The sequence below is a fragment of the Artemia franciscana genome, chromosome 10 (genome assembly GCF_032884065.1).
Source record: "Artemia franciscana chromosome 10, ASM3288406v1, whole genome shotgun sequence".
Lineage (NCBI taxonomy): Eukaryota > Metazoa > Arthropoda > Branchiopoda > Anostraca > Artemiidae > Artemia > Artemia franciscana.
The window spans coordinates 25474318-25489974 of NC_088872.1; the positions used below are offsets into that span (position 1 = coordinate 25474318).

At 35.5% G+C, this 15657-nt stretch overlaps 1 protein-coding gene across 3 annotated transcripts in view; it reads right to left on the reverse strand.

Moving 5' to 3' along the window:
• The window catches only part of LOC136031971 (very long chain fatty acid elongase 6-like), a 51136-nt gene that overhangs the window by 29056 nt on the left and 6423 nt on the right, over positions 1 to 15657 (reverse strand). For all 3 annotated transcript variants that reach the window (XM_065711998.1, XM_065711997.1, XM_065711996.1), the window contains exon 2: positions 9530 to 9983. In XM_065711998.1, coding sequence (XP_065568070.1) covers positions 9530 to 9864 — 335 coding nt within the window. In that variant the 5' untranslated portion in view covers positions 9865 to 9983. The remainder of the gene's footprint in view (positions 1 to 9529; positions 9984 to 15657) is intronic.

Below are 15657 nucleotides of genomic sequence, written 5' to 3' on the forward strand. Positions count from 1 at the left end.
GCCTCTTCTGGTAAACATCTTGACGACACGAAATTGGAAACCTCCTACCCTGAACAGGGTCTAGTAGAGGCACCCCCAAAAAATCTGGGATAGGCTACTTAGGCTTACTTCCCACCAAGTTTGTTTTAGACCCAACAAACCATTTTGGCAGATCACTCGATGACAGTAATTTAATGACCCCCTCCCACACCAAGGTCATTATGGTCAAGTCCCCCCCAAATAAACAAATAGAATCCTTACTATTGCTTTCACACAAATTCAGTTTGGCTCCGATAACCCCTTCTGCTACATGTCCTGATGACAAGAATTTTTCCAGATTTGTATATCAGGGTCCAGATCCGAAAAACGCACAATTAAGCCACTAGGTCTTATATCCAACAAATTTTGGTTGAGACCCAACCATTTGTTTTATTAGACCCTCCCCCCTCGACAAAAACCCTGGATACAGCCCTGTCAGATCTATTATGATTGACTGACGTTGCGACGGTAGAATGTTTACCGCTCAGTGTGTGCGCGCTTGAGTAGCAACGACAACACAAAAGAAATACTAGGTAAAAAACGCCAAGTGTGTATCGGGCCTAGAAGTATGACAAAAAGGGCATATTCCAACAAGGCAAAGTGGATATAATTTAAACCTCAAGGAGGAATATCAATGGTATGTCGAAGGACGCGATTCGGTGCATTTTTATCGACTGTTTTTCTTATTCAGAGACAAGGAAAATAGGGTCGTCAACGTGGTGTTCGTCCAAAACAAATGAGCCCCATAGATATAATGGAAAGCCTAGTAGAAACTTCATTCAGAGGCGTATGGGGAATAGTCTTAAATGACCTGACGTCACAAACTGAAAATTTGTTGCATTAAAAAACAACCTACGACATGAAATTTAAGGATAGATTTATAGGAAGCGTCTAATTCCGAAACAATAACTTTTATCTTTGGCAAAAAGCATCCAGCTCCTACTGCTACTACTACATGACTACTTCTGGGCATAGCAGGACTCATACCATCACTGCCCATTACCAAGATTTCTCCAGTAGCTTTCAGTTTCAAATCCTTCTGCTGCTGGTAAATCACGTTTTTCTAACCTTAAGGACAACCTAATAGAGTTTGTCTGGGCATTGGCATGGTGAATGAAAGGTAGTATGTTTGTTTTTTTCGCTTGTTGGTAAATGTTCTCATCGAAAAATCTATTGTTAATTGGGAAACCAAGAAGAAGAGTATAAGCCACAAAATCAATAACCAAAATTTCCCATCCTGGTAGTGCGAATCCTGGTAAAGCTCTGAAAACGGTGTTCCTGAAAATCCTGAAAACGGTGTTCGGACGAGGAATGCTACTATTTTACATAAAAGCTCATGGCTTGTCTCACAACACAATGGGCTTTAATGAATGGTGCCCCTTTTTTCAATAGGTTCCATAAGAAGAGAACCTATAGCAACTAAATTAAAAGTTCAGTAGAGAAGGTTTAACTTGGCCAAGAAGCTACACAGCTTGGCAGCTAGGCCAGATTTCTGTTTTTTTTTTTTTTTTTTTTTTAAATCCAGTAGCAAGACCTGGTGGTTGCAAAACTCAAACCTCCTCTTTCTTTATGTATCTTACAGAAAACTCAATTCTAGATCAAATAATTTTTTCAGTGAGTTTAATTTGTCTAATTTGGACGATTGACGTGGTGAGCTACCATAAAGTAGTTGCAGCAATTACCTACTATCAAAACAGTAAAACTAACAACTCACTGCAGCAACAAGTCGCCTGAGGCCAACATTTTTGAATTAAAATTAACTTGGATGGAAGTGAAGAGAAATTTGAGAGCCATGGCTAATTAGAGTAAATCCAAGACAGATAGTCTCTGTGAGAGACAAAGCATGTACATCTTTTTCAGAATTGTATAAAAAATGATTCATTTCAAAAATGTATACAATATTATAAGCCATTATTCAAAGCGGTGTTTTCTCGTGGGTTAACTACCTTTACAGCATGAAAATAATTATGCTTTCTTATATCTTCGTTTGGCATTAAGCCAAATGCCCTCAGCAAGTTAGAGGTATGGGGAACTACCACTAAAACTTGATAATCTAATATTGTACGTGCTGTCTGTACAGTACTTAAAGCTCCCATACTTCAACTTTATTGTTATACGATAGTTATGAACAAATTGCCGGTTTTTCAGGTTGGCGAAACGAGTAGTAATCGCTTGAAACACTTGACCTATGTCACGTTCCAAAAAACAGATAATTCTGACTATAATTCCGAGTAGGCATGCATGCAGGAGCGAGGCCTTCGGTCTTGGACCCTTCCCCTAATGCAATCTTTTCTAAGATGCTCCATGTAATTTATTACAAACATTGACAGGTGTTTATTAAGTCCAATGCAAAAAAAAAAAGTTACAAACACAAACTAACACATGTAAATATATGAACGTTCGACAGGGTTATTCAGACCCAAACCCCAGCTGTTGAGCCTCAGATATGCAGCTCTTGGAATATGTTGGATGAGCTTATTTTATTGCAAGTGTTAGTGTAATGCGTAAACGAGTATGGATTCAAATATATTTTACGCTTTGTGGCCTTGAAACAATTCAAATACGATAATTCAAAATGTGTTAAGTTACAAACCTGGATTTTTGGACTTGGCATTTTTTTTCTTTTTTTGCCGCTAATAACGGGCACTCGTAGAAAATTTCCCGGAGGGGACCAAATCAGCTAGATGTATACAAAAGAACCTAAAGGCTATCTTGAAAACACTTACACTCAAGTCTGAGTTCTTTACCGATCTTGTGCAGTTTAGTTTAGCTTTCAAGCAGAACTCAACTAATACTTAAGAAATAATATAAACTTAAATTATTTATAAATAATTTTAAAGCACCGAAAGTGACGTTTTGACCACTACAAAAAACCATGTAACAGTGCAAAACTATTTCTCCGAGAAAGAGATTGGAGGAGGTTAACCTCCTCCAATCTCTGCTAGACGAAGTGCAATAAATGCTAGGAGCATTACGATTCATTGTTTTAAGGAATTCATCAACTCTTCTATTTACTTTCAATTTATTTACTCAGTCAATTTCCTTTTAGTTTGTTCAGATCAAGCATCCGGGCTAACGATGAGAGAACACATCATTCCTCAATTAATTAACTGCTGTCTAGACTAGACCAAAGACAATCTAAGCATCCTGTGGAAAAAGGACAAAAACAAAATACCACATCCCTACAGAGGAAATAGCAATACATAAAATAGAGCTTGGTTTTTGAAGCCGTGGATAGCATAAAAAGAAAACGTACGAGAGAAGTTTGAACATTATTTTGATAAGAATCTGATTTAAGTATAGGGTGCATTTTTATCAAACAGTTCGTGGTAACGAACTGTAAGTAAGGAGCGACACGGCTCAAAAGTAACCAAAAGTAAAAAAAAAAAAATTAATATCAATAAATATATCAAAAGAATCGGCTTATTATGCTGATTCCAAAAATATATATGATCCATTAAGCTTAGCGTTACCCATAAAAGGCTACGAGCGTGAGAAAATTTGCCTGATTTTCGAAAAAGAAGGGGAATATCCCTAAAAGTCAAGGAATTAATGAAGAGTTAATGAAAATCACACCATCAGATTAAGCGTATCAAAGAACTATACTGTGGAGGTTTCAAGCTCCTATTTGCGAAAATGTGGAATTTTGCATTTTCTGTCAGAAGAAAGATCACGGAGGCGGTTTTTTTTCAGAGGTGATTGTATCGAACTAATTGTCTTAGAACATATGGAGAGGGCTCATTTTAACAGAAATGAAAAATTATAGTGCCCCTTGGAGGGCAACTAGCCACCCTCCCACGTCCCTTTTTCCCAAAAATCGTACGATCAAAATTTTGAGATTGCCATTTTGTTCAGCCTAGTTGAAAAGCCCCGAAACTATAACTTTGGATATAATATACCCCCAACCCTTGGAGATGTTCCTTAAAGTATATTCCATTATTTACGTATAGTATTTCTTATTTGGAAGTATAGAGACATTTTAGGGGGCAGAGGGGATTTTGTGCTTGGATTTTGTGCTTCCAACGGGATAATTTTCCGTGTGGATCGAAATTTTTGGGGTGAACTTTCCAGGGGAAATATTACACTGGGGGAATTTGACAGAATTCCTATACGCAATTCTTTTTATTGGTCCTACTTTCGTTTTGCCTACTCAATTTTAGAGGTGGAGATATTCCGGGGGAAACGTCTAAAGCACAAGATTCTTCTAAATATCAAATTTCATGAAGATCTGATCACCCGCTCGTAAGTTACAAATACCTCATTTTTTCGAATTACTCCCCCCTAACTCCACCAAAGAGAGCGGATCCGGTCCGGTTATGTCAGTCACGTATCTTAGACTGGTTTTTATTCTTCCCACCAAGTTTCATCCTGATCTTTCCACTTTAAGTGTTTTCCAAGATTTCCGATTCCCCCCAACCCCCCCCCCCAATGACGCTGGATCCAGTCGGGAAATAAGAGATCTGAGTTACGAGGTCCTTCTAAATATGAAATTTCATTAAGATCCAATCACTCCTTCGTAAGTTAAAAATACCTAATTTTTTCTAATTTTCAGAATTACCCCCTCCTCCGACTCCCCCAAATAGAGCGGATCCGTTCCGACTAGGTCAATCATGTATCGAAGACTTCTGCTTATTTTTCCCACTAAGTTTCATCCCGATCCCTCCATTCTAAGCGTTTTCCAAGATTTTAGGTCCCCCCAACTCCCCCAATGTCACCGGATCGGGCCTCGGGATTTAAAATAAGAGCTCTGAGACACGATATCCTTCAAAATATCATATTGAATTAAGATCCGATCACCCGTTCGTAAGTTAAAAATACCTCTTTTTTCTAATTTTTCCAATTTAACCCCCAACCCCCAGAGAGTTTAATCGGGGAAACGACAATTTCTAATTTAATCTGGTCTGGTTCCTGACACGCCTGACAAATGCCATCGTCCTAGCATACCTGGAAGTTCCTAAACTAGCAAAACCGGGACCGACCGACATAATTTGCGATCACAGGGTCCTTTGAAACGTGGGGCCCGATTGGGCCCAATCGTTCCAATTGCCCTTTATCCGGCCCTGAGCTTAACATCCCATAGTAGCCTCTTTGCGCTTCATTTCAGAGCCCATTTCGCTAACTATGTCAGCATTTTCACTATTATCTTCCTTCAATCAACATAATTGATAACTATTTAATCTATCTTGATTCGTTGTTGATGTCGGATGATATTTTATTGATTTTAGCCTGGAAAATGATCTCTCTCCAGAAGCAATGCTTACTGGAATTGTTAAGAATGTTTCACAATTTCAAAAAAATTGTCCATTTTGATGGCCGTCAGGGCCCTTTGAAACGCAGGGCCCAATTGTACCCAATCGTTCCACTCACCCTTTACCAGGCCCTGAACTTAAAAGCCCATAGCAGCCCCTTTGCGCTTCATTTCTGTGCCCATTTCACTAACTATGTCAGCATTTTCACTATTATCTTTTCGAAGTAATATTTAACCATGTACCTATCCAGGGGCTGCAATTGGACAGCTATCTCCTGAGAAAAAAACATAAGCTCTTATTACAAAATTCACGACACACATATGACATTAAATTACTGCAACCTTTGACATGTCAATAGTTATGCTCGTGCCCAAGGGTTGTAGGGGATAGCTGTCCCCTAAGAAAAGCCAGAATGTTTGCCCCCTAACTAAATACCTTGCCCGAATACTTGAGTCCACGTCATTAACTATGTAAAATTTTAGCTTTAGGCATGCTAACTGATTTTAAGCGTAACCAGGGGTTGCAGATGGGCAGCTGTTCCCAAGGAAAAACTCAGGCTCTTTGCCTCCCTGACTAAAACCTTTGTGAAGCAACTGAACTGAAGTGAACTGACTATTTCAAATAAATAAATAAGAAAATACAGCGTGGTAGCCTACAAATATATATTCAGATATTTCTGCTTCTGCTTAAAGATTCAGTTAAATGGTCCTTTGAAGTTTCAGAGGCGGAGAATAGGAAGGGCTGCAACTAAACTGAGTTTCGCCACTGCCCGTCGTTGTTTTTAACCGCAGCTTCGTACACTTCAAGAGTTTCTACCGACACAGGAGTTTTCTAAGAAGGATCAATTCAAAGGTTTAAAAAGCGCCTATCAGTTTCCGGTAAAACAGGATCTCTGACCACAGTTCACCATTCTTGCAAGCATCGGAAATGCAAACGAAAAATAAATTCATTAGTCATAAACTAGGAATTCTGTGTGATAATTGTAGCGGGATGTTTGGTTTAGATAAAATAACCTGCCATACAAAGATTATCGTCACGTGTTCATCACATAAGTCAATCTCATTGTAGAATCTCACAAAAAGTCAAAGAGCAGGTTTACTGGTTGCTACAATATTAAAAAAAAATTAATAATAAAAATTATTCAAGTAAAACACTCGTTAAATTGTCCAGGTGCGCAAATGATCACAAGAACATGGTGATGGTCATAGTAATAACTGTAACCTTTGCTTCTGGACGAAAAAAACATTTTCTGTTTTCATCCCTTCTAACAGGATAACTGATCATGGCCACAGATGGTTAAAAGAATTAGGAAATTATGAACAAATTCTAAATGAAAGCCTGGACAATGTCAATTCAGTTCTTCTAGTGTCAAGAAAATTGTCAAAACCGTTGAGCTGAGATATAGACTGGGCCGGTAGCTTGAATATTCAAAAATTTACTTACCATTAAGCTTAGAGAAAATATCGGTATGCACACCCAGAAATCAGTTTAATTGAGAAAAAAAGATTTTTACGCACTCGTTTTCCTGGAAGGGGCACTTCGGAGCAGTTTTAGAGGGGGTATCCCCTTAACTTCTAGGCACGTATGTGCACAATGTTTAAGCAGGCTCTGGAGAAGCGTATTCTCATTTATGGATTCTCATGGAATGACTATACTAGTTATACAAGGCCTGGTGGGCATGGGCCTGCCAAAAAACTGATAAATATACAGTATAAACCCAACATTGGATACATTGTGAATTCCCCCTTTAGACTGTTCTGGAAGTCCCCATTGAAGCCTAGGCCTAAAAGTGCAGCTTTCAGAGATTTTGGGAGCTCCCTCACTGACGGGATTGTTATGATAGTAAATTTATCCAGCATTTGTTTAAATTATTTTTGATAATAAAAGTAAATATTTAGTTAGCCCTATATAACCTATGTTTTATATAAGAAAAGGAACCCAAATTCGCCAAAATTCTTCAGATTTTGTTAATCAAAAAACCTTTCCTAAATATACCCCCTCCTTAAAATTTAGCAATCTTGTATCTCTGAAAAAAAAAATCGCCCTTACCCATGGTCCTCTGAAATTAAATCAACACACCCAGTAAATGTTTGTAAAGCGTAACCAATTAACTACTCTACCGCCAATTTCCAAGGCATTGAAAACGAAAGTTAAAATTATTATTTCTAAACTGTAGACGTGTCTTGTCTATCAGGAAAGAAACATATCTTCTGTTACCGGTTTTTTAGGATGTATTAGTATGTGGACGCTGGTTTGGTTAGCAACAGCTCACCGTTCCACAAAAAAAAATATATATATTTTCAAGCTTCGTGTGTTGCTTTTCGAATGCTTGCTTCTGGACACAAAATTATCAAAAATTAATTCGTTAAATGTCAATAAGTGGAGAAAATATTCTCCCTCTTGCTGTTAACTAGTAACTGACAATGGTTTTATAGCTTGCCTTGCAGTATTTAAGCAAGCAAAATCGCGCTTACCATAGTGCGATTATTTTAGCTCTATGACATATAATATTTTAGCTCTATGACAAGTAATGAAACGCCCAAAAAACACAACAAATAGACACTCCAATTCTTAAAACAGGAACCAAAGGTTTTTGTCAAATTGGAGAAAAACTGGGGGTAATCTGAAGATTATTGGGGACAGCTAGCTCATCCCTTCAGAGCTTAAATCTGGTAGGTAAAATACGCGGCAAAAACGGAACAAAATCCACAAAAATCTAATGCTAGCCAAGGCTAGCCTATGTTATATTTTTGACAACACCTGAGAGGTTTCCGAAATAGAGTATGCTTTAAGTAAACGTTATTATCGTGACATTAAAACAGCGACTTAAAAAGAGGTTTCAAAGTATTAGCTACCTTCTACCACTGGGTGAATTTTAGCAAAAAAAAAATCTACCAGAAAATTTTAATGTCAAGAAAGAATAGTTTTTTCTTTTTGAAAATTAAAATTTGGCCTGCATGCATTAAAGCTAGTTTCAAAAGTGAAGTTTAAAATTCAGTTCCAAATCCACATGCTAGGCTATATATAACCGTATTTTTTCATCAGTTTCGTAGCTTACGATAACTTAAAAAATAGCAACAGGTAAATTATTCTAGTAAATCCTAGCATAGCAGCTTTCCACTATCTGAGAAAAATTGTTGAGGTAGGCGAATTATCATTTAAAAAACGGATCAGCAGACCACCTTTCAACACTATAGGCTATACTACTTGTTACCATTCCAAATTCCATTTTGGACCCTAGAAAAGGTTTATCCTAGGAACCTGAAATGTGGTTCCTTATTATTTTAGACCTGGCCCCTCCTTTAAATGGACCAGATATTGCCCTTGGCTATATGCAAAAGTTTGGCGACATTGTGGATTTGCATTAATTTTCTTTTTCTGCTTCTTTCTCCTCAACTGCTATTTCATAATGCAAAATATATTCAATTAAGAAAAACAGCAGGCATATGAATAGCCCAGGGCTACATATGGACCAAATAGGAGAAGAGGGCTGGGGCGCATTTTCATTTAAGAAATTTTCAATTAAGAAAAACAGCATACATATGAATAGCCTAGGGCTACATATGGACCCAATAGGAGAAGAGGTCTGGGGCGCATTTTCATTATATTATATTTGGAAAGAACATTAGATCTTGACTCGAATAGTATTTTTCTTTTTTTCTATATGATATCTCATTTGTACCAGCAAAAAAAGGAATTAAAGTGTCACTTTAAGATTCCCTGTAATATAGGGGTAGGCTACTAATTTAAAACAAAAGTGACATGATAAAATGCACTAAAGATACATAATTTGGGCTATATATTTGCATGTTAGGGGAGGGGGTATGGCGGTAAAGAAGTTTATGCATAGGGAATATGTTGTCTACAATTTTTGGGCATATTATGAACTACGATTTTTTTCTTCTTTTTATTATATTTCCTAGTGGGGAGTAGACCTAATAGACTGATATCTATTTTTAGAAAGAGCGTTAAAAGACACATCAGTAATGGGCAATATTCATCTTTTCGCAGACAAACCAGCCTAAACATTAAACTTTTAGTCCAAGAATTGGTAGATATATTTTTCAAATGGAACTATTAAATAAGTACAAAAATACCACTCTCCGAGATAGCAACACAGTTTAGTAGAATTATAAGGTAGGGGGGATAATTCGCGAAAGAATAGAACGATACATTTTCAGGCCCGTTCATCAATGGCCTTTCAGTCACTAGGCCCTACTTGAAAAAAGGAGAGAGTTATATAACAAAAAATGGGAACTTACCTAGGAATGCAAACTGAGTGATAAAGTCCAAAATTCCTCAAAACATATATCATCTCTGGCAGTGTTCTAAGTGTCCCTATAATACTGAAGACAGATAGAATAACATTCCAGGTCACCAGAGCTTTTCTCAGTTCAAATCTAGGTCGATTCTGCATAAACTGTTGTCCTCCAAAAACTATGAGCATATAAGCAGCCACATAATAGAAGCAAACAGTCCAATGTTCCACCATCCATCTCCTATAGTCTAAATGTTCAAACTCCTTTTCAAAATGGAAATAAAAACTGTGATTTAATGTAAAACTCATGGATTCCATAGTTGAATTGTTTCCACTCATTGGACAGTAAAAAATAAACTGATTCACGCCTCTACTCTAACGGAGCTCCGAAATACAATTCAACTTCTACTGACTGACTGAGTTATGCGGCATTACGTACTGCTTTTGAAGGCGATTGCCTAAAGGAGTTAAAAATCCCAATTATTATTTAACGCTTGATTATGCATCATCCATTGGTCATCAACCCTTACAATATATATACATATTACCCCGGTTATTCGGCAGTAATAGGGTTAAGGTCTTTGGTCCACATACTGCCTCACTATCCCAAATAGAAATATATACAAGTAATAACAAGCATAGGCAAAAACTTCATGGAAGTTCGAGCACCAGAGCCACCTCCGAATATTCTTTGGAAGTTGTGTTCCCCCACCAACAGAGAATGCTTGATTGGCTCTGCGATATCCATCAGTATTAGTTTTCAACATACTGGGATTGGGTTTAATTCTACATGACAAGCCAAAGCTCCCTCCAAAATAAACGAAAGTTTCGTACCCGTGCCCATAATATATTCTATGTATTAAAATCTGGGAGACGAATGTTTGTTCTGATGGATACAGCCACAATGTGAGGGTAGGATGAGCAGACAAATACTCAGGATTATTTTTTCTGGGGGCCTAATAAAAAAGAAAATCTACGATGTGAGTAAAAAGTTCCCAGAAATTTCTGAAAATTTAGAATTTCAGAGGGGAGCGCCCGGTACCCTTTCTTCCAGTTAGGTCCCTGGGGGTAAAAAAAACATCAACACAAAAAATAGATTTAAATATCAAACATTTGTCTACGAGCGGTAAATTGAACCAATCTTGGGGTGGGGGATAATTGTCCTACCCCTCTCTTGTGAGAGGGTATATTTTATGAGTGATCATAAATGAAAGAACTGGGAAAACCCCATTATTAATTTCGGTTCCAATATTTAATTGACTGACATTGAGCCAATGGTTTTTATCAAGGATAGCTGATCGATCCCCTCTGGGGCAATACATAAAAGCTCTAAACGGTATACAAACCAAGAATCTATGGATGATAAAAATATTTTTTATGAGAAGCACCTGGTCATGAACACGAATTGATAAGGGTAAATGTGCCTTAGCCTCTCTGAATTGAGAATTTCATAAAATACGTGTAAAAGAGAACAGCTTAGTCGAATAGTGAAAAAAATTGGCGCTATACTACCCCCCCCCCAAACAAAGGGAAATTACTGGCTCCTATTACCCTTGAAAAAAAATTATAAAATTATGTTTTTGGTCTTTTCCAAATTATAAGGAAGGATGTGTAAATGTATACACTTCTACGCGTCAAAAAAATAGTAAAGGTAAACAAGAATCCTTGGAGGGGAGACTCTGTGTCTACAGCTACGATTTAAATAAATTTGCCCCTTAACTGTCTTTTCAAAGAGTTGCATTCAGATGGTGTAAGAGAATGAACTTCAAGAAAACTCTCTGAATTTCGTCCGTTGCAGTTGATTTCCTTTGGGGATACCAAACAATATTTGATTATATACGGGTTTTCTCCAGTATGCTCGTTTAGTCCAGAGACTAAATAAATACTTCATCACTTTTTACGCTGGAAAAGCAGAACTTTGAAATTACCACGCAAAAAAGAGGCTCAATACTCAGAACTCAGAAATGTAAGGAAGGAGCGACCCTTAATAGTAACCGAAACTATAAAACGGAATCTTGATGCCTATAGATATATCAACAGACAAAGTGGTCCTAGAATATCGGGAGAAGGCTTATTCGAACAGAAATTAAAAGTTCTAGTTCAGGTTCAATATTCTTCTATTTTTTTAACGATAACTACAACATAAGTGTGATCTACTCCCGACAGAGAGCATAACGTGAATGGCACATGATTTATAGTGTCCTTTCTAAGTGACCAAAAAACTGGAGGGCAACTAGGCCCCCTCCCACGCCTCAAAAAGAAATTTCGGGGCGATCGTCCGATCAAAATTTTTAGATAACCGTTTTTTTCAGCATAGTTGAAAGGCCGAATAACTATGCTCTTCGAGATATCATGACCCCCACAGTCCCTGGGGAAAGGTTCTTAAGTTACAAAATTTGCCCAATGTTTACGTACAGTATTTTTTATTGGGAAATAAGCGTAAATTTTTTGGGTGGGAGAAGGGGCAAATTTTTTACTGGTGGGATTTTCCATAGGGATAATTTTCAATGGGAAGGGAGGTTTCCAGGGGGTGAATTTTTCAGGGGAAATTTTATACTGGAAGAATTTGCCAGAATTCCTATACAAAATTCTTCTTATGTCTTGCTTTCTCTTTGTCGACTCAATTTTACGCGTAGAGATGTTAAGGGTAATTGTCCGGGGTAAATTTTAAACAGGATTGAATTGTCTAAGAAATGAATCCGTGAAGAGGAGGGATTTTTTCGTATAGGTATAGCCAGATTTCCTGGCATTATTTAAAAAAAAATCAGAAATTAAAAAAAAACAAGTGTTTTCAACTGAAAGTAAAGAGCAACATTAAAACTTAAAACAATAACGTATATGAGAGGGTTGCTCCTCCTCAACACCTCGCTCTTTACGCTAAATTTTAAATTTTGTTCCAATTCTTTAAGAACGATTCCTAAAACAATATGCTCATTTCATGAACAATAAGAAAGCTTTTTTTTATAAGTGCTAAAAACAACTTCAGTTTATTTTTTTAGCTTTTCCTTTTTTTAGTGTTTTCTTTTTTAGTTTTTTTTTTTTTCCTTTTTTTAGTTTCTTCTATTTTTTAGTTTTTTTTTAGTTTTTTTAGTTTTTTTCTTTTTAGTTTTTTACCTTTTTTTAATTTTTTCTTTTTTTCTTTTCTTTTCTTTTTTCTCTTTTAGTCTCTTTCTTTTTCTATTTCTTTTATTTTTTTTTCTTTAGTTTTGTCTTTTTTTTAGTTTTCTTTTTTGGTTTTTTCTTTTTTAGTTTTTCCTTTTTTATTTTTTTTTTTTTTTTAGTTTTTCATTATTTTTAGTTTTTTTGTTTTTTTCTTTTTTAGCTGTTTTCTTTTTTTTAATTTTTTATTGTTTCTTAGTCTTTTTCCTTTTTCAGTTTTCTTTTAGTTTTTTATTTTTTTCAGTTTTTTTATAGAAGATGGTTTTTAATTCTTTTAAGTTTCTTTAGTTAGTTTTTTTTTATATATTGACGTTATACTTAGTGACATACAGACGGACGGACTGACGGACAGATTGACAGACACTACATATATATATATATATATATATATATATATATATATATATATATATATATATATATATATATATATATATATATATATATATATATATATATATATATATATATATATATATATATATATATATATATATATATATATATATATATATATATATATATATATATATATATATATATATATATATATATATATATATATATATATATATATATATATATATATATATATATATATATATATATATATATATATATATATATATATATATATATATATATATATATATATATACAGATTTCAAAAATTGTAACCCTTGGGGTAAATAGCCTAGTAGGTTGTATAGACGAAGTTCTCATCTTTCTCTACCATGTAAGGATATTAGCTACAGTTTATTTCGTGCAAAAACTAGGAAGCAGCCCATATTGGATCTTTTCTTAAAAATAGTGACCCAAAATTAGGAAACGCATTTTTTAGTAGATTTTTAAAAGTAAATGAATTACCATATGGCACTGACTCAGGAATGGTAACTACTACCTATATTATACTTTAAAGGTTTATCCAAAAAGCAATGACAAAAAAAATTATGGGCCAAAACGATGCATCTGCCCCTTCCATATTTTGAAAATACACTTGGTAACCGCTATTATCAAAAGCTATATATTTACATACATAGCTACACAACTCAAATCGATTATACATCAGCCATCGTACTTCTTCTATTAATTAAATATAAAAAACAAGCTTTTTTAACTGAAAGTAAGGAGTAACATTAAAACTTAAAACGAATAGAAATTATTACGTGTATGAGGGGCTTTGCCCCCTCGTCAATACCTCGCTCTTTACGCTAAAATTTGAATTTTGTTCCATTTTTTTAAGAATGACCCTGAATCACAAAGGGTTTAATTAGAATAAATAGCTCTTTTGAAAGTACTAAAAAAAAAACTTTAGCGCAAAGAGCGAGGCATTGACGAGGGGGTGAACCCCACCATATACCAAATAATTTCTGTTCGTTTGAAGTTTTAATGTTGCTCCTTACTTTCAGTTGTAAAAACTTGTTTTTTGATTGAATTTCCGATCCTTTTTTAAATAACACTGTAAAATCCGGCACCCCTTCATAGAAAACTCCCTTCCCATATTAAAAATTCCTCCATGGAAAGATCCTCCCACGTAACCTTCTCCCCCTGACCCCTCCCCAAAGAAAAATTCCCCCTGAAAATAACCAAATAACCCATAGTATTTGTAAACAATGGGCAAAGCCCACAACTTGCAGCTCGTCCTCCGGGGGCTGTGGGGGAGTAAGTCCGGTGACTTTGGGAAAAAAGAGCGTGGAAGGGGGCTTAGTTACCCTCCAATTTTTCAAAAAGGGTATTAGAACTTTTAATTTCCACTCGAATGAGTCCTCTCGCAATATTCTTGGATCATTGGATCGATACGATCACCCCCGGGAAAAAAAATGAACACACATCCGTGATCTTTCTTCTGGCAAAAAATGCAAAATTCCACATTTTTGCAAATAGGAGCTTGAAACCTCTATAGTAGTGTTCTCTGACACGCTGAATCTGATGGTATGATTTTCATTAACATTCTATGACTTTTAGGTGGTGTTTCCCCCTCTTTTGAAAATAAGAAAAATATTTTCAGGCTCGTAACTTTTGATAGGTAAGGCTAAACTTGATGAAACTTATATATTTAAAGTCAGCATAAAATCTGATTCTTTTGATGTATCTATTGGTATCAAAATTCAGTTTTTGGAGTTACGGTTACTATTGAGCCGGTTCGCTCCTTACTTACAGTTCGTTACCACCAACTGTTTGAAAGTATGTCAGCAGCCTCTAAGAAATATAAATCATGATAATACCTTAAGATAGTGCTGTGGATGAGGCAATGTCTCTTAATTGGAGCTTTCCTAATTCAATCCCGCCTGTCGCAAAGCATAGATAAATCCTATTACTGCCATAATTTTTTTTTTCTTCTATTCGAATAGATTTTTCATTTCTGTTTCCAACTCGAGACGGTTTTTGTCATGTAAATATATATTTTACAAAGTTTTAAAAAATGTGCTATTACATTCTCGGAAACTTTTTTTTTTTTAATAATGGCTTGATCTCTCTAATAGGGCCTCTGATAAGCTCGAACTGATGATATTATTCTTATCAAAATTGGTCTTTGGAGGCTTTTTTCCCATTTCCTAAATTTCAGTTTTTTTCCTTTTTTTCAAATTTCACTCTCCGGCGAAGTAGGGAGTGCCGTAAGCTGATTTTTTATGTATGCGTCATAGTTGCAGTCTTGGGCAACAACTTAGTAAAGAGTAAAGCCCATTGTAAAAAAAAACTAAAAATCACATTGTAAACGAATTTTTAAATATAAAAGAATTTCTCTTTGACTCTAATTTATTATTGATAAATATTATCCGGATTATAAATTAAACTTTAGGAGTAAAGTAATGACAAAAAAGATAAAATAAAACAATTAGTCTCCCTCTAGATTTTTAAAATAAGTTCGGTAAATGCTATTGTCAAAGATTAATATATTTGCATACTTAATTACATAACTCGGATCCAGAGTACATCAGCCAGCCATAATACTTATTCTATCAAAAGTATGTG